Source organism: Rhinolophus sinicus, chromosome 12, assembly GCF_057876585.1.
Source record: "Rhinolophus sinicus isolate RSI-liver-muscle chromosome 12, RSI-T2T, whole genome shotgun sequence".
NCBI lineage: Eukaryota > Metazoa > Chordata > Mammalia > Chiroptera > Rhinolophidae > Rhinolophus > Rhinolophus sinicus.
Genome location: NC_142512.1, coordinates 3,651,709 through 3,668,604, shown reverse-complemented (window position 1 = coordinate 3,668,604; position 16,896 = coordinate 3,651,709). Strand labels below are relative to the sequence as shown.

The following is a 16,896-nucleotide window of genomic DNA, read 5'->3' as shown; positions in this document are numbered from 1 at the left end:
GGGACCGGGGGAGAAGATGCAGACCCAGGGTCCTGGATGAGAACGGCAGGCCTAAGTGCAGGAAGCAGGTGGGGAAGCAGCAGGACGGGGCTGACAGCAGATGCCCCACACTGAGCCCAGCACCTGCTGTCGTCCCAGGTGACCAGTTCTCCTGCCCGGTGCACTCCTGGAGCACCGGGGAAGAGGTGGCTGGAGACATTCTGAGGCACAGGTTGGCTCCTGGAATGCCCTTCCCAGCACGCCCCTGTGCCCATGGGAAGGAGGGAGGGAGGGGAAGAGGCCAGATCCCTTGAAGGGCCCCACGGGGTCCACTCTGGTCACGTTGGGGTCTGGCTCACCCCAGGGGTCTTCCTAGGCTGTACCTCTTGGCTCCGTCCCTCATTTCTGTCTCTTCACATGCTGTCCCCAGGGGACTGGCAGAAGGCTGGCGAGGCTGGACAGTGGCCATGAAGAACGGGGTCCAGTGGGCAGAGCTGGCAGGCCACGACTACGTGCTGGACCTGGTGTCAGACCTAGAGCTGCTCAGGGACTTCCCACGGCAGAAGTCCTACTTCGTTGTGGGTGCAGAAGGACCCATGGCCAGCAGGGGAGGCCCAAGAGCGTAGGTGGCTACCTGGGCCCCTCACACAGACGGCCTTTTCCAGCACAAGGCTCCCTCTCCCAGCTGCTGGGAGAGGCTGTATTGAATTTAAGTCTCAAGGAGGTGGGGCTCACCAAAAGGTTCTGCCTCTAAAGGGAGAGAGTCACCCAAATCCAGGGTACAGAGGAAATGGGGAAGTGGTTTGGGAGGGCCATGCGTCTCTCTGTCTCTCCGTCTCTTCGGGAGTCAGCTGCTCCATGTTCCCCTCCCCCACAGGGTGTTTGGGAACAGCTGGGACTCGGACGACGATGCACCCACGAGGCCCCAGCCGCACGGGCACGTGCCCAAAGTAGCTGACTCTGATGGGTACTGCAGCCACAATGAGGACGGTACAAATGGGGAGACTGAGGCCCAGAGAGGGACAGCGACCCACCAAGGTCAAACAGCAGTGGCCGCTGTCTCTGGTGGGGAGGGAGCGTGGGGGCTATGGGAGGTGACAGCAAGAGAACAGAAGTTGACTTTTGTGTGTCCCCCCACTGCCAGACTCGGACAGCCTTGGGGAGCCCACTGCACCCCACAAGGGACTGGACTGCTACCTGGACAGCCTCTTTGACCCTGTGTTGTCCTACGGGGATGCGGTAAGGATGGCTGGGGCGTTTGCAGACCGCAGTACAACACATACACACCGGGGCCATCGGGTGGTATCACTCCTGGGTGTCTGCTGGGGACGGGGCAGAGGATGAGGGAGGGTATCCTTGCAGCTAGAGATGCAACTAGCTGCCTCTAGAAGGAGCCACAGCTACAGGCCCACCTCCTGTGGTAGCCAGCGAGGCACCCTTGCTCACTCTGGGATCTCCCGGGAGCCCCTCCAGGGCACGCTATGCAGCCCTGAGCAGGGCACAGCCCCTCTCTGAGCCTCAGTTTACGCCTCTGTGAAGGGAGGGGTGAGTTGGGAGCTCGCACGGTTGTAGGAGGACCAAATGGAATGCACGTGGACAGAGGCTGGGCGTGCAGCAGCCACTTGGCGGGTGGGACGCCCCTGGATGGAGGAGGTGGCTGGTGTCAGGTGCCCGTTGCCTTGGAACCTCGGGAGGACAGCATTGAGGCGGTCACTCGAGCCACCGCTGCCCCCAGGACCTGGAGAAGCCAACAGCCATTGCCTACCGCATGAAAGGGGGGGGCCAGCCTGGTGGAGGCAGCACCGAAGACACCCCCAGGAGACCTCCAGAGCCAAAGCCGAGTCAGTGCCTGCCCCCAGGTTGGTTTCAAGGTTGGGCAAGGCCAGGGCTGCCGCTGGTTGTCTGGGCTCCTTCACGTGCAGAATGGAGGCAGCTATGAGCATGGTGGGGGTGAGATGACTTGGGGGGCCGTGGTAGGGATTCCTGTTACCCTCAGCTTCTGCACCTTGGGATCCACGCCCTCTGACCCGGCTCTCCCCAGTTCCAGGTCTGGATGCCTCCACGTTGGCTCTGCAGCAAGCCTTCATCCACAAACAGGCTGTGCTTCTGGTAAGTGCCAGACAGGCTACGGGGGGTCCCCCGAGCATGGGCCTGCCTGCTCACCACCACCACCTCTCCCCAGGCCAGGGAGATGACCCTGCAGGCCATGGCGCTCCAGCATCACCCTCTGAGCCCCGCCCCAAGGCCCTTGCCCCCAGAGGTGAGCCTGGCCCGCCCGGGTGAGTGCTGTGCTGCTCCAAAGCATCACTGCACCTCTCTGAGCCACGACCCTACAGTCCATCCTGGGCAGACATGGGGACCCTGAAGGCAAGCTGCTGTGTCCCAAGAAACCCACCTCACACTCTGCTCTCCACAGAAACCCCTAGTACCAGAGGCACGGCCGAAGTTAGCAGGCACTGGACCCCCGGCCAAGCCCGTGCTCCTGCGCTCCACACCAAAACCCTTGACCCCAGCCCCTGTGGCCAAGGCCCCACGGCCCCCCACCAAGCCCGTGGCTGCCCCCATTCTAGCTCAGGACCGGGCTTCTCCAGAAACCAGTGAGTGTCGTGTCCCAGCTGAGGGGGGCTTCCCAGCACAGGACTGGGAGCATGGCCTTACCCTGTCCCCCACCCTCACCCCTTGCCCACAGCTTCGCCGTCCCCAGAGCTGGTCCGGTACTCGACCCTCAACTCGGAGCACTTCCCACAGCCCACGCAGCAGATCAAGAACATCGTGAGGCAGTACCAGCAGCCACCGGGCGGAGGGCGGTCTGAGGCCCTCAGGTCAGCTCTGCCCCCTTACCGGTCCTCCAGACAGGTGGCCTCCTCACCAGGTCTCAGTGCTCAGCGACATTTAGGGAGTGAGTCTGTTTATGCAGATGGTCCCCGGGGCAGACGGAGGCCCAGTCTGCACTCTAGCTTGTGCTGTGTGACCTCAGGCCAGTCTCTGATCCTCTCTGGGTTCTCATTTATAATGATGGGGGGGGGAGGAAGAGGTTCCCTATTGTAGGAATTTGTGGCTGGGAAGAGCAGACTCAGTGTCCAACCCACCAGGAAGGACGGCGGGAGGGTGTTTGTGAAGCGGCCAGACCCCCACGAGGAGGCCCTGATGATCCTGAAGGGGCAGATGAGCCAGGCGGTAGCAGCACCTGGTACCCAGGTAAGGCCCAGGTAGAAGGGAAGACAAAGTGGGGCCTGCAGGGGATCCTTAGAAGCCATGGCCCTGCTGCTGCCCCCCTCCACGGGGCCCACTCGTTACCCCCTGAGCACTCTCTTTGGGGTGGGGACAGGTACCCAGAGAGGCCGTGGCCCGGGTGAAGCCAGTGACCAGCGCACCGAGGCCATCCACAGGGCCCACTCCAGGTGAGGGGCCAGGAGAGAGGGAGGGCGGGGCAAGAGAGCAGGCATCCCAGTGTATGAGTGTCTGTGAGCACAGGTGCGTCTCGGTCTGTGTCCGTGCCCTGAGCCTGTGTGAACCTACTGTGTACACATTGTATAATTGCATCAGCACTTAAGTACCTGATTTCAGGTCAGGCCCACCCTGGACTCATTGAAACCTTTTGACACAGTACCATTTGTAGCTATAGATGTTACAGATGGGAAACAGAGGCACAGAGAGGTTAAATGACTTACTCAAGATCACACAGCTCAAAAGTGTCAGACCAGAGATCTAAATCTAGGCCTCCTGACATCACAATGGGAGCTCTAATCTCTATGTCCTTTGCCTCCTGGCAGCCACAGTCATCTGAAGTGAGATAAAGAAGCTCCCATATGTCCCTGGCAAAAACGCTCCAACGGCCCCTACTGGGGTACATGCCACACTCCTCACCGTAGCCCACGAGACCCCACGAGACCCTGCATGGCCGGCCCACCTCCCCAACCTTGTCTCCTCCCCTTGTCCCCTTGGCACACTGCTCCTCAGGGTTCCTGGAACACCAAGCCTGCTCCTGGTCTTTGCATGCCTGGCCCCGTCTTATCATTCAGGTTTCAAGTGTCACCTCCTCAGAGAGGTCTGCCAGACCGCCCAAACTGAAGGACCCTTACAAACCAGCCCCCACCCTAGACTCTCCTCAATCATCCAGTTTTATTTCCACCCCATAGCTCCTAGCGCTGAGCTTTGTCATTTTCGAATAATCTGTCCCACCCACACCTGCTAGGAAACTTTGAACTCAAGGCAGGCGCCGTGTCTGTTTACGGTGGCACCCCCTGCCCCTAGAATTAGCCCGCATACACTAGGTGCTCTCTGTATGTATCGCATGAAGCGTCAGGCTGTATAAGTGTTCGTGCGCCCACATGATCAGATGTGTCTGCAGCCAGGGATGTGGGAGGGAGACCAGTCTGCCCCAGCCCCTTCCCCAATATGAAGTCGCTCCAGTCACCTCCTCGACCGACCCTGCCTCCCCTGACTCATGCCCCTCCAACTCGCTGCGCCCCCCAGCGCAGCCTTCCAGGTCGCTGGAACCTGCGGAGGAACCGGTGCAGACGCGGCTACACCGCCTCCTCAACCCTAACTTCTACGGCTACCAGGACGCCCCCTGGCGCATCTTCCTGCGCAAAGAGGTGCCTGGAACCAGGGGCGGGGCCGAATGGGGGAGCAGTGACCTACGCGGATCGGGTCATAGGGATGGGGCCAGGAGAACTGGGTCTGAGCAGAGCTGAGCTCGGGAGGGGACCAGCGGCTTGTGTACAGCGGGGCGGAACCTAGAGGGTGGGGCAGGGTGTGAAGCAAGGGGAGGGGGCTTGCAGGGTCCTCATTGAAGCCCCGCCCCCACAGGTGTTCTACCCTAAAGACAGCTACAGCCACCCTGTACAACTAGACCTCCTGTTCCGGCAGGTAAAGTCCTGTCTTTCCTCTCTGCCTCCGTGTGCTCGGTGGGGTAGTGGGCACAAAGACTAGAGGTCTGCAGGTTCTGCTTCTGCTTCTTGGAGTTGGGTCCTTGACGATGTTGAGGATGAGAGCTGCTCTCCTGCGTCCCCCACCCCAGGGACGGGGTCAAGGAGTCCACAATCCCAGCTAACCAGACTCGCAGTCCGTGTGAGCCAGACAGGGCCCAGAGGGCAAATCCAGGTCCCACTGCGTAGATTAGGAAACTGAGCTGGGATGGGCGGTATGGCTTGAGGAGGTGAGGGGAAAGGAGAGGGTCCTCGTCAGTGGGCTCTGTTTACCGAGATGACCCCACTGCTGCGTACTTGGAGCCCCCCACCCCCACCCCACCCCCACTGGTCCTGCAGCAGCCCAGCCTGGGCTCTCGGTGCCGGAAGCCCACGGGCTGCCTGCATCACCACTCATTCCCACAGATCCTGCATGACACCCTGTCCAAGGCCTGCCTGCGCATCTCCGAGGATGAGAGGCTCAAGATGAAAGCCCTATTTGGTACCACGGTGGGAGGGAAGGGAAGGGATAAGCCTAGTCCTACTTGCCTCCCAGACATCTCCTTGCTCTGCTGCTGGTCTCTCCCATGGCCAGGTGACAAGTTTGAGGTTAGCTCTGCCTAACCGCCTCAACCCTAACCCATCCCATCTGTGTCCCAGCCACCCCATCTGTGTCTGGATATCATTTCCCAGTCTGGACACTGAGAATACAATGGCCCCGTACCTTCTTGCTGAGTGTCAGCCTCCCTCCCTGCAATGTGGGCCAGCAGGGGAGGGAGGAGAGGGCCCTGACCCCACCTGGTTTCCCCTTAGCCCAGAACCAGCTGGACACACAGCGGCCCTTGGTGACGGAGAGTGTGAAGCGGGCCGTGGTCAGCACCGCGCGTGACAGCTGGGAGGTCTACTTCTCCCGCCTCTTCCCCGCCACGGTCTGAGCCCCTGCTGCCCCCCTCCCACCTAGGGGCTTTAGGGATGGGGCGCGAGGACCCTCACATGCCCTCATCCCCACTGCAGGGCAGCGTGGGCACTGGCGTGCAGATCCTAGCTGTGTCTCATGCGGGCATCAAACTCTTGCGGATGGACAGGGGCAGCAGGGAGGCTGGCGGGCAGCTGCGGGTCCTGCGCACCTACAGGTGACTGGGAGGCGGGTGAGAATGGCACTAGCTGGGCATTGGGGCACAGACTGGCATCAGCATTTCCTCACTGACTTTCCACTGCCAATTATTGAGCACTTACAATGTGCCAGGCTTTGTGCCAAGCTGTTTAGTCCAGCCCATTTTAGAGCTGGGGAAACAGGTTCAGGGAGAGAGGATGCTTGTCTCAGGACACACAACCAGGAAGTAGACGAGCCAGGAACGGATTCTGCCATCCTGCCTCGCAGACCACAATCCAGCCCTGCCCTCCCAGAGCGCTTTGCAGTGGGGCGACGGTGTGGCCAACAGCCAGCCCAGCCCAGAAGGGACAGGGGGCTGCAGCATGAGACTTTACTGACTCCTCTGGCCCCTGGCTGGCATCAGCCCCATTTGTCTGTCTCACAGGACAGGGGCAGAGCCTGGCTCACTGGGTGGGTGAAAGCTCCTTGCTTGGAAAGATGGAGAGAATTTGGTCAATGAAAAAAAGATAGATGTGTGTGGGCAAAACCTGGGAGATTGGATCAAGGGGTAAATAGATAGATGATAGATAGATGACAGATAGATAGATAGATAGATAGATAGATAGATAGATAGATGATAGGTAGATCAATAATGATAAATGGCAGAGGGCGGGGAGGACCTGGAAGGTCGGTGGTAGGCAATGAGCTGGAGCCACGTTGGGACCAGGGGAGGAAATGCCGGGGAAGTTCCTGGGCCCTTGCGGGGGGGCTGGTGTAATGGAGCTGAGTGTGGCTGGGCTTCAGGAATGGGACACGGCAGGGGCAGAAGGAGCAGGACGGGTGGGGTAGAGGGTGTCCCTCTGGTCACGGGGTCCTGCCCTCATGCCACCATCCCATCCTCCAGCTTTGCAGACATCCTGTTTGTGACCATCCCCTCCCAGAACATGTTGGAATTCAACTTAGCCAGCGAGAAGGTCATCCTCTTCTCAGCCCGAGCTCATCAGGTCAAGACGCTGGTGGACGACTTCATCCTGGAGCTGAAGAAGGTCAGAGGGCCCCCGCCAGTGGTCAGGGCCTAAGAACAGGCATCTCCCACCCCAGATACGTACCAGCCACGCCTGCCTGGGGAGTACGGATGTGTATGTGGGGAGGGGCCGGGGGGCAGTAGCTGTGTCCATCGACTTTTGTAGGCCTTCAGGCCTTTGCACAGGCTGTGCCTTCCAGCTGCGATGCCCTTTTGCCTCTTGCCTACTCCTTCAAAAACCTTTTCTTACCCCCTCAGCTGCTCTGAGTCGCACGGCAATTGCATCCCGCACCCTCCTGCAGTGACTGTACTGCCCAGCACTGCTTACTGCAATGGCAGTGTCCACCCCCCCTTCCCTCCAGACTGGGCATCCCCCAGGCTAAGAGCAGGTCATCTCTGCCTCAGGCTCAGCAGCTGGCCTCAGTGGGGCAGCTTTGGGAAGGGATGGAGGGTAAGACATGCACCTGCGTTCCTCAGACTCAGGCCTCTAGCCCTCTGCAAAGCCATCCCTTCTGCCTGGAATGCCCTACCCTCTTTCACCTAGAAAAGGTTCCCTGATGACTGGGGAGGAACGCCTGTGGATGTGAGGGGCAGGGGAGTGGCCCCTGGGAGGAGGGGTCTGGGCCTGTGACCCCTCCCCCTGCCTGGCTGTCGCAGGACTCTGACTACGTGGTTGCCGTGAGGAATTTCCTGCCTGAGGACCCCTCCCTGCTGGCCTTCCACAAGGGTGACATCATCCACCTGCAGCCCCTGGATCCACCTCGGATGGGTCAGCTGCCTTGCGGGGGTGGGGGGGGTGGGGGGTGGGGGGGGGAGGCTGGGCGAGGGGGCCTCCCTGGCGGGTGCTGACAGAAGCTTGGGCCATAGGCTACAGTGCCGGCTGTGTCGTCCGCAAGAAGGTCGTGTACCTGGAGGAGCTGCGCCCGAGAGGCCCAGACTTCGGTGGGTACCCAGGAGTCCTGCGTCCAGACTCCAAAACCTGGAAACCCCAAACAGCTCATCCTGGTTTCATGCACTCACACCGCAGATGCATGATTGGGGTTTCCCAGTGCCCCAAAGGCGTCTGCCCTGGCCGGGTCTGCTAGTGAGTCCTGGTGGCCATCCAGCCCAGCCCGCTGCCCACAAAACTGGCTGAGGGGTCTCTGTGGGCATTAGTGTTTCCATGTTTGTAGCGAGTCTCTCTGTGCCACACATGCTGCTCCAGCTCCCACTGAGGGAATCCGTTGCCTTCCCAGAGCCTCCAGTTTCCTCATCTGTAAATAGGCTCCCAGGAAGGAGGGGCCAAGCTAACTATCCTTAGAAGGCCCCTTAGTTCCAAGAGGAGACACTCCTTTTTGCCTCAGACCCCTTCCCCGTCCTCTAGGCTGGAGGTTCGGGACCATCCACGGGCGCGTGGGACGCTTCCCTTCCGAACTGGTGCAGCCCGCGGCTGCCCCCGACTTCCTGCAGCTGCCCGCCGAGCCGGGCAGGGGTCGTGCCGCTGCCGTGGCCGCCGCCGTGGCCTCCACGGCAGCTGCACGGGAAGTGGGCCGCAGGAGGGAGGTGAGACTGGTGGGGCAAGGCCAGTGGGGCGGAGACAACAAGGGGGTCAGATCAGCCTGGTTGTGGAGATGGATGAGAGCAAGGTTAGCCTCGGGAGTGGCGGGTTCTGGGATAGGGCGAAGCTGGTAGGGATAGCCAGACGTGTGACCCGCGGGATGTGACCAGAAGATGGCGCCAAATGGGGTAGGAAAGAGTGGAGTCCGCGGAAGGGTTGTAACCAGATGGATGGGGCAGGACTAGCCCTGGGATGGGGCGTGGCCAAGTGAGTGGGCGGGGGCGGGCGTGCGAAGTGGTGAGAGCAAGGGGTGGAGTGACGTAACACTAAGTAGTAGTGAGGGGCAAGGTCTGCTCGACTACGCAGCTGGAGGTGGGGCGTGGCCTCGTGGGGCAGGGGCGGGATCAGCTGGGCGTGTGGAGGGTGTGACTGGGCCGAGGGCAAAGCCAACGGCAGCGGGCTGAGTGTACAGGGTGGGGGCAGGGGCAACCTGAAACAGTAGGCGTAGCCAAGCCGCGGGTTGCATTGTCGGCTTTGGTGGTGGGTGCGGGGTGTGGCGGCGGGTGTGGTGGACAGGCCCTCCTAGCTCCTGCCCTCCTGCAGGGTCCCCCAGTCAGGACTGGCTCAGCTGACCGTGGGGAGGATGGCCTGGCTCTCCCACCTTACACAATGCTGGAGTTTGCCCAGAAGTATTTCCGAGACCCTCGGAGGAGACCCCAGTGAGTGGTGGCCCCACCCCTCATCCCGACCGTGAGGAGGGCCCTTCTGGGACTTCTTGGAGCTAAGTGGGAAGGCCCCACTTCTGGTGGAGGGCTGAGAAATAATCCAAGTGTGAGGCCCACCTACATCCTCAGCTCCTGGGAGCCTTCCAGCCTGGTGGACTGACATTGGATCAAGAATATCCCTTTGTGGGAAAAGGATGTAGCCACAGGCTGGGAGGCAAGACTGGTCAGCAGTGTCCACTTCCTGTTGCAGGGATGGCCTCCGGCTGAAATCCAAGGAGGGCCGGGAGTCCAGAACCTTGGAGGACATGCTTTGCTTCACCAAGGTGCGCAGCCCTGGGCCTCAGTTTCCCCATCTGTAAAATGGTGATGCAGGAGCCTTCTCCCAGGCCCCTGGGGCAAACAGCCTTGTTCCCAGAGGAACCCCAGCTCTCACACCCTGAGGGCCTGAGTCTTCCCAGGGGTGGTATCTGTCTGTAGTGTCAACCTGGTTCCCTTCTCGTGACTTGGACCCTCCTGTCATGAGACAGGACATACCATGTGGGCCTCTTCTTTTCTGACTTGTCCTCCCCCCATCATGACACAACGCCCCCTCCCTTCACAGACCCCACTCCAGGAATCACTCATCGAGCTCAGCGACAGCAGCCTCAACAAGATGGCCACTGACATGTTCCTAGGTGTGGGGGTGGAACTGTGCCCAGGGCCCTGGGCCAGGGGGGATCCAGCAGTGTGTGACCCCTGGTCATCACCACTCCTCTGGTCCTCACATGCTTCCCCTCCCCCAACTCAGGCTTGGGCCCTTTAAGAGGAGAAAAGCCCCCAGCTGCCCTGACCATAGCCTCTCAGGGAGGGGCCTGATGCTGGGGTCCCCTGAGGTGGGTGGGCACCTGGGGGTCTGGTGGCCTGAGTGGTGTTCCCCACAGCTGTGATGCGGTTCATGGGCGATGCCCCCCTGAAAGGCCAGAGTGAGCTGGACGTGCTTTGCACCCTCTTGAAGGTCAGTCCAGCGTCTGCCAGATGCTCTCTTCCCTGCCCTGTGGCTCGCTTTCCCCTCTGCCACACAGAGTTGCAGGACTTTTGGGGTGGGCAGTTTCTTGCATGGCCCAAAGAGGAGTGCATCCCACTGGTGGGAGGGGTTGGGGACAGGCTATCAGGCCTGTCGCCAAGTGCCCACTCTGTTCTTATGTGCCTGGTATGTGGCGTGTGACCTGGCCTGCCCTCCGACAGCTGTGTGGGGACCATGAGGTCATGTGGGACGAGTGTTACTGCCAAGTTGTGAAGCAGATCACGGATAACACCAGCACCAAGCAGTGAGTGAGCTGGGCCTTTACTTCTGTCACTTCCCCGCTGTGTCCCTGTCTAGGAGGGGCAGTCGAGGCTCCCACTTCCGGATTCTTTCCTCAGTCCTCTCCCTCACTCAACAGAGCACATGTATTTGGAATTGCTTGGTCTGAGACCAGCCGTTCTGCGCTCAGGGCTTCAGTTTCCTTATCTGTACAATGGCCGTGGTAACATGTGAGTCCACTTGGTGGCAAGTGATGAAACGCAATTCAAGCTGGTTTCAGCAAAAGAGGGTTTAGGTGACTGGAAAGTCCAGCATGTGACTTTAGGCATAGCTAGATCCAGGTGTCACCAGGAAGCAGGCTTTCTCTGTATCCCGGCCCTGCTTTCCTCTGTGTTGATATTCCCAAGCAACATCTTCCATAGATTGGCAAGATGGTTGCTCTGGGGAGACATTTCCCAGCTCAGCAATCCCAGGGAAAGCAAGATTGACCAATATTTCCAGCAAAAATTCCCAAATCCAGTCTTATTGGCCTGACTTGGTCACATGCCCATCCCTGAACCAACCACAATGGCTGGAGGATACAGAGCTGTGATTGGCTAGACCTGGGTCACATTCCTGTCCCCACACCAATCACAGCCAGAGGGAGGCTGAACTGTAATTGGCCAGACCTGCTCTCCTGCGTTCTCCACACAACACGCATCTAGGGAAGGGTGGGTGGTGTCCGAAGCGCTGTCCCAGACACTAGGTCCCCGCAAGTGAAATCCTCACACCAGGGCAGTGTGAAGGTGAACTGCTGTGTCTCACGCAGGAGCAGCACACAGCAGGGGCCCCAAGTGTGTGCTGCTCTTGTTACCACTGGGTCCACTGTCCCGTCCCCCGCTCCTCCACTTCCTCCTCTTGCTCTCCACCCCCCTGGGAATTTTAGAACCACTCAGCCTGTCCTTCGGTCCCCATCCCCACCCCAGGCCTTACCTGCCTTTACCTCTGCACAGCCCCAGCAGGTTCCCATTGCCTTGCTTCCGGGACCTTCACCCAGAAGCCTCTCCAGAGATATTCTAGCCAGGGAAGGCTTGTTTCTTCGTGCATGTCGGGGGCCTCATCCCCTCCTTCCCTGCCTCCCACCCTGGCTTCCCAAGCAGAACATATCTTCTGCAGGGCTTTGGGGCCACCTTCCCTGCTCTCGCCAGGCAGGGAGGGATGTCCTCAGAACACAGGAGCTGCCTGAGGACCAGAGACCTCCAGCGCTATCCCAGGAGACTCCTAGCACGGCACTCTAGTGATGTGGCCCTATGTGTGTGTCCTTGCAGAGACAGCTGCCAGCGAGGCTGGAGGCTGCTGTACATTGTAGCTGCCTACCACAGCTGCTCTGAGGTCCTCCAGCCACACCTCATTCGCTTCCTCCAAGATGTGAGCCGGACCCCAGGCCTGCCCTTCCAGGGTGAGGGACCAGCAAGTGGGAACCCAGGGCTGAGGGCCTGTCTGCATGGGGACGGGCTGGGCAGCCAGCAGGAGAGGAAACCCAGAGGGCCTGGCCCTCTACAGGTGCCCAGGCAGTGTTTACTAAGATTAATTCACTCCCCAGACACTTGTGGAGGTCCCACAGGGGCTGATGCGAGGGGTTGTCTGATCTAATGGGAGGGTGGCATATCAGGGAAAGCTTCCCAGAGGAGGCAGTGCTCTGGTAGAGCACATGGGAGGGGTTTGTAGGTGGACTGAGTGGTAGAAGCAAAGGCTTGGAGATTGAAAAGTGTGGCATCCGGAAGAAGAAGAGAAGGAGGTGGCAAAGTCTGGAGTCCTGGGGGGAGGTCTTGCTCCTCTGGCGATCGGCAAGGGTCTTGAGTGGGTCCAGGTGGGGGTGGGCCCAAGGCTGCTCGCAGGGTCTCAGCCTTTCCCCCCTGGCATATGGATAAAAGGGGTCATTCCTCAGCCTCACCTCCAGCCTTGTTTCCATGGCAACTCCTGGGTCCCCAAGAAGGAGGCCAGGGCCCCTGTGGTCACCACAGCAGCCATGAAAGAGATAGGGGACCTCCCTCTCTCTGCCTCTGAATCCTCCTTTCTGATTCGATTAGCAGACACTCCCAGGCTCAGAGGTGAACAGGCCCAGCTCTAGGGAAGGGCTCCCAGGGCCCTACAACTCTGGATTGGACCCCTCTCCTGAGCAGGATGAGAGCACTGCTTACCCAGAGAAATGGAGAAGCAGACAGTGGGTGGGGTCTTCTGCATTGGGACTCTGGGTGAGAGAGGGTGGTAGGCAAGGAGGTCCCAGCTGGCAGGGGCGTAGCTGCATCGCCAGTCACACAGCCTGTCGGGGGCAAGCTCCCTAGTCAGCAGCTCAAGGTGACAGCTATTTCCAGGGCTCATAGGTAGCCCAGGGACTGTGGTCTAGACAAAAGGCCTTAACCACGTGGGACGTGCATTCAAAATCAGCTCTTATACTCCAGCCCTTGACCTTGGGCAAATCACTGCCCCTCTCTGAACTGTTTACTCAACTATCCAATCAGAGAGTAAAAGCCCGTCCCACAGGTTGTGGGGAGAACCCAGCAGGCTGGTGGCTGGTGGCACGGGGAGCCCCTTGCTCTTCCTGCTTAACCTGAGCAAGGCCTTGCTTCTGTGTCTGTAGGGATTGCCAAGGCCTGTGAGCAGAACCTGCAGAAAACCCTGCGCTTCGGTGGTCGTCTGGAGCTCCCTAGCAGCATGGAGCTTCGGGCCATGTTGGTGCGTGTGCAGCGGGCGGGGGTCAGGATGAGCGAGAGACGTGAGCCGGGCCCAGTGACCTGTCGTGTGCTCAGATACACGCAGATGGGCCCTGTCAGGCCCAGGTGCACAAGTGTCCCTGCATGTGACTGCCCCGAACCTCTGGGCTGGGGCTGCCCATGGTGTGGACAGTGGCTGGCCCAGATCCCAGACCCCGCCTCTCCATCTTCTTCCCCTCCCTTGTCCCAGGCGGGCCGCAGTTCCAAGAGGCAGCTCTTTCTTCTCCCCGGAGGCCTCGAACGCCATCTCAAAATCAAAACGTGTACCGTAAGTGAGGGGCTGTCTCTAGCAGGCAGCCGTTGGAGGGGCAGGGACACCCCAGTCTTCAGAGTGGGTTCCCAAGGGTACTGAGCTCTTCCCAGGCTCTTGCACAGCCCCGCAAGGCAGGACTTAGTTCTCAGAAGAGCAGACTGAGCCTTGCAGAGGGGGAGCCTCCAGCTCAGGGTCACACTGCAGATAGGGGACCAGCCTCTCAGACTCCAAAAGCTGTGCTCCTCCTCTGTGAAGCTGACTCGCAGAGACCTTAGAGGACCGTCGCTACTATGCAAAGGGCGTGAGCAATGCTGCACTTGGCCTCCTGTGGCCTGGGCAGCTGGGAGGACACAGGTCAGCCTGGCTGGCACAGCCTCACTCTTCCCTCCCCCAGGTGGCCCTGGACGTGGTGGAGGAGATCTGTGCTGAGATGGCTCTGACACGCCCTGAGGCCTTCCATGAGTATGTCATCTTTGTTGTCACCAACCAAGGTGAGTGTCCAGGAAGACCGAGCATGCTGGGCTCATGCCTACCACCCTGGCCTGTAGGGTCCAGGTCAGATGCCACTTCCTCCCTGGACCCCCTGAACCCCCATGTGGAAGGACCTCTCTGTGCACTGAGCACCCCTTCAGCCCTTTGTCCTCATCTGCTCCATGGGAGTTCATGGAGGACAGGGCCCTCTCTGATTCCTTCCTCTGCCCTCAGGGCTTGCTCAGTGGGAAGGTTTCCTTTAATGGGTCCTGACTCCTAGAACCCACAAGTGCAAGCATTTTTCCTGCCACTTACGCCTTAATGTTGGCCATGTAGCCCCCGCCCTCGGTCTCACCAGGCCCTTTTCATGTGGCCCAAAGCCCTTCCAGCTACTGTCTACCCACTCTAGACCATGGTCTGGCCTGCCACCAGTGGGTCGGCTCCATCTACTTCAACCAGCTCTCCCCACTGCCTCTGTGTTCCTGAACCATGCCTGTGTCTGTCCTCAGCCCTGCTTGCCCCAAGTCAGGCCAAAACATGTGGGGGAGGGGAAGGCGGTAACAAAACGTTCCTAATAACCAGCATTTGTGGAGCAGATACTATGTCCCAGGCATAGTTCAAAGCATTTAATTCTATCAGCTTTTTAAATTCCCACAACAACCCTATGAAATGAAAACTGTTGTCATCCCCATTTACAGATGGGAAAACCGAGGCCCACAGAGGCTATAGTAGTTTCCTGTTGCTGCTGTAACAAATCACCACATACTTAGGGGCTTAAAACAACATTCGTTTATTATCTTATTCTGAAGTTCAGAAGTCCTGAAATCAGAGTGTCATCTGAGCTGGTTCCTTCTGGGGGTTCTAGGGGAGAAACTTTTCTTGCCTTTTCCAGCTTGTAGAGGCTGCCGGCATTCCTTGGCTCCTGGCCCTCCCTCCATCTTCAAAGCCAGCAGTGTAGCATCTTCATATGTCTCTTTCTCTCTCTCTCATCCTCCCACCTCCTCCTCATAAGGATCCTTGAGATTACATTGGGTCCACTCGGGTAACGTAGGGTCATCTCCCCATCCCAAGGTTCTTAACTTAATCACATTTGCAAAATCCCTTTTGCCATGAAGGTAACACATTCACAGGTTCCAGGGATTAAAATATGGACGTCTTTGGGGCAGGGTCATTATTCAGCCTGCCGTGGAGGTTAAGGGGTTTGCCCAAGGTCACATAGTTGGGATGTGAACCCAGGCCGTCGGGCCTCAAGAGTCTGGACTTTATCATCGTGCCTCACCCTGTCTCTTTGGTAAAATTTCACTGAAGATGTGGGACAGGGAGCAGAAATGACAGTGTGGGGAATAAAAACGTGAGCTTCTCCTACAGGCTCAGACCCACTCAGTGGCGGACCCCAGTCCTCCCACCCCCCACCCGTCCAGGAGCCCGGCAGGGGTCTGTCTAGAAGGAGTTCTGCAGAAAGGCAGCCCCTGGTCTCGTGATCTGAGACCTGCTGTGCTGCTTGTCTCCAGCCTCCTCTGCAAAGGGACTAGGCTTTCTCTGAGCCTAACCCGAGACCCTTTCCGAGACCTCGGGGGCTGTAGCTTTGAATTGGAGGTATTCCCATCTCTGGGCATCAACGTTCCACAAACCCAGGGCACCCTGTTCCATAACATGCTCTCCTTTACTAAGGACATTGTGTCCCAAAGTAGGGAGGGGACTTGCCCGAGGTGATGCCTCGCCTGGGCAGCAGGTTGGGGTCTGTACGTGTGCCTTGCATGGGCACACGTGTGCCCATGAATGCCCCCACCCAGCTGCCCCTGGCTCTCTGCAGGCCAGCACGTGTGCCCGCTCAGCCGCAGCGCTTACATCCTGGATGTGGCCTCAGAGATGGAGCAGGTGGACGGCGGCTACATGCTCTGGTTCCGGCGCGTGCTCTGGGATCAGCCACTCAAGTTTGAGAATGAGCTATACGTGACCATGCACTACAACCAGGTCAGCACATACGGGCCACTCTGATGCTCTGGAAACGTCCAGGCTCCCCCAGGCCTGTGAGCTCAGACTCCATGGTCAAACGCCTTGGCGTTTGGGGCCTTCATGCTTTGAGTGGGCCCTGCTGGTGTTTCTAGCCCTGGTGCCTCTACTCCCATGTGTGGTCTTCTCAGAGCAGTCAAACGACCTCAACCTCACTGCCCAATTCTCAGAGTTTTGCAGGCGCCGTCACTCCGCCTGGCCTGCTCTTCCTGCATCTCTGCTTTTCTAAGCCTCCCCAGCAAGGCTGCCTCAAACAGCACCTCTTCCACGAGGATCCCTCTGACTTCACCTTTCCTCCTGATTTTCTCCTCCAAGCGCGTGGCCTGGTTCTTGCTCAGAGGCCTGCGCAGGCTTTGGCTGGCATTGTTATTTTTATCTTTGTGTTATTCCTTCTTGATACTTGGTCCTCTAAGTCAGGGTCCTGGAATTTACAAAATCTGGTTCTCATCTCCTGTGCTAACATTTGTGGAAGTGCTTGGACAGAGCATGCGTGTTTTTGTGGAACGGCTGCCAAAGCTTCTGCAATTCTGAGTGCAAAATACGGTCACTGGGCTTTTTGTGGCCACGTGGGGACGCTGTTGCCAACTACCCAGAGCAGTCCCATACAGTGTTGGTCCAGGTGTGGCCTGGAGGCCAGCAGCATCCCTTGGGAACTTGTTCAAATGCAAATCCTCAAGTCCTGCCCCAGATCGAGTGAATCGGAGTATGGAGGTGCAGCCCATGGGTCTGTTTTAGTGACTCGAGCGTGTTCAGCTTTCAGTAACCCCAGCCCAGCAGACACTCCCACACACTGCAGTGTGGATGCCCACATGCTTCCCAGGTCACTGTGGAGACTGCCACGTGGGCTTCAAGGCCA

At 59.0% G+C, this 16,896-nt stretch overlaps 1 protein-coding gene across 1 annotated transcript in view; it reads left to right on the top strand.

The window, feature by feature from the left end:
* MYO15A (myosin XVA) overlaps positions 1–16,896 on the top strand; it is a 52,208-nt gene that overhangs the window by 27,368 nt on the left and 7,944 nt on the right. Inside the window, exons 31-60 of the mRNA XM_088801865.1 lie at positions 139–211; positions 410–601; positions 857–1,017; positions 1,124–1,218; positions 1,715–1,838; positions 2,021–2,088; positions 2,162–2,239; positions 2,396–2,576; positions 2,669–2,801; positions 3,072–3,177; positions 3,308–3,380; positions 4,456–4,577; positions 4,792–4,851; positions 5,316–5,391; positions 5,703–5,818; positions 5,904–6,022; positions 6,887–7,028; positions 7,664–7,775; positions 7,874–7,948; positions 8,370–8,548; positions 9,147–9,262; positions 9,519–9,591; positions 9,870–9,942; positions 10,189–10,262; positions 10,493–10,575; positions 11,858–11,988; positions 13,171–13,265; positions 13,494–13,571; positions 13,951–14,047; positions 15,841–16,001. Coding sequence (XP_088657991.1) covers positions 139–211; positions 410–601; positions 857–1,017; positions 1,124–1,218; positions 1,715–1,838; positions 2,021–2,088; positions 2,162–2,239; positions 2,396–2,576; positions 2,669–2,801; positions 3,072–3,177; positions 3,308–3,380; positions 4,456–4,577; positions 4,792–4,851; positions 5,316–5,391; positions 5,703–5,818; positions 5,904–6,022; positions 6,887–7,028; positions 7,664–7,775; positions 7,874–7,948; positions 8,370–8,548; positions 9,147–9,262; positions 9,519–9,591; positions 9,870–9,942; positions 10,189–10,262; positions 10,493–10,575; positions 11,858–11,988; positions 13,171–13,265; positions 13,494–13,571; positions 13,951–14,047; positions 15,841–16,001 — 3,266 coding nt within the window. The remainder of the gene's footprint in view (positions 1–138; positions 212–409; positions 602–856; positions 1,018–1,123; positions 1,219–1,714; positions 1,839–2,020; positions 2,089–2,161; positions 2,240–2,395; positions 2,577–2,668; positions 2,802–3,071; positions 3,178–3,307; positions 3,381–4,455; positions 4,578–4,791; positions 4,852–5,315; positions 5,392–5,702; positions 5,819–5,903; positions 6,023–6,886; positions 7,029–7,663; positions 7,776–7,873; positions 7,949–8,369; positions 8,549–9,146; positions 9,263–9,518; positions 9,592–9,869; positions 9,943–10,188; positions 10,263–10,492; positions 10,576–11,857; positions 11,989–13,170; positions 13,266–13,493; positions 13,572–13,950; positions 14,048–15,840; positions 16,002–16,896) is intronic.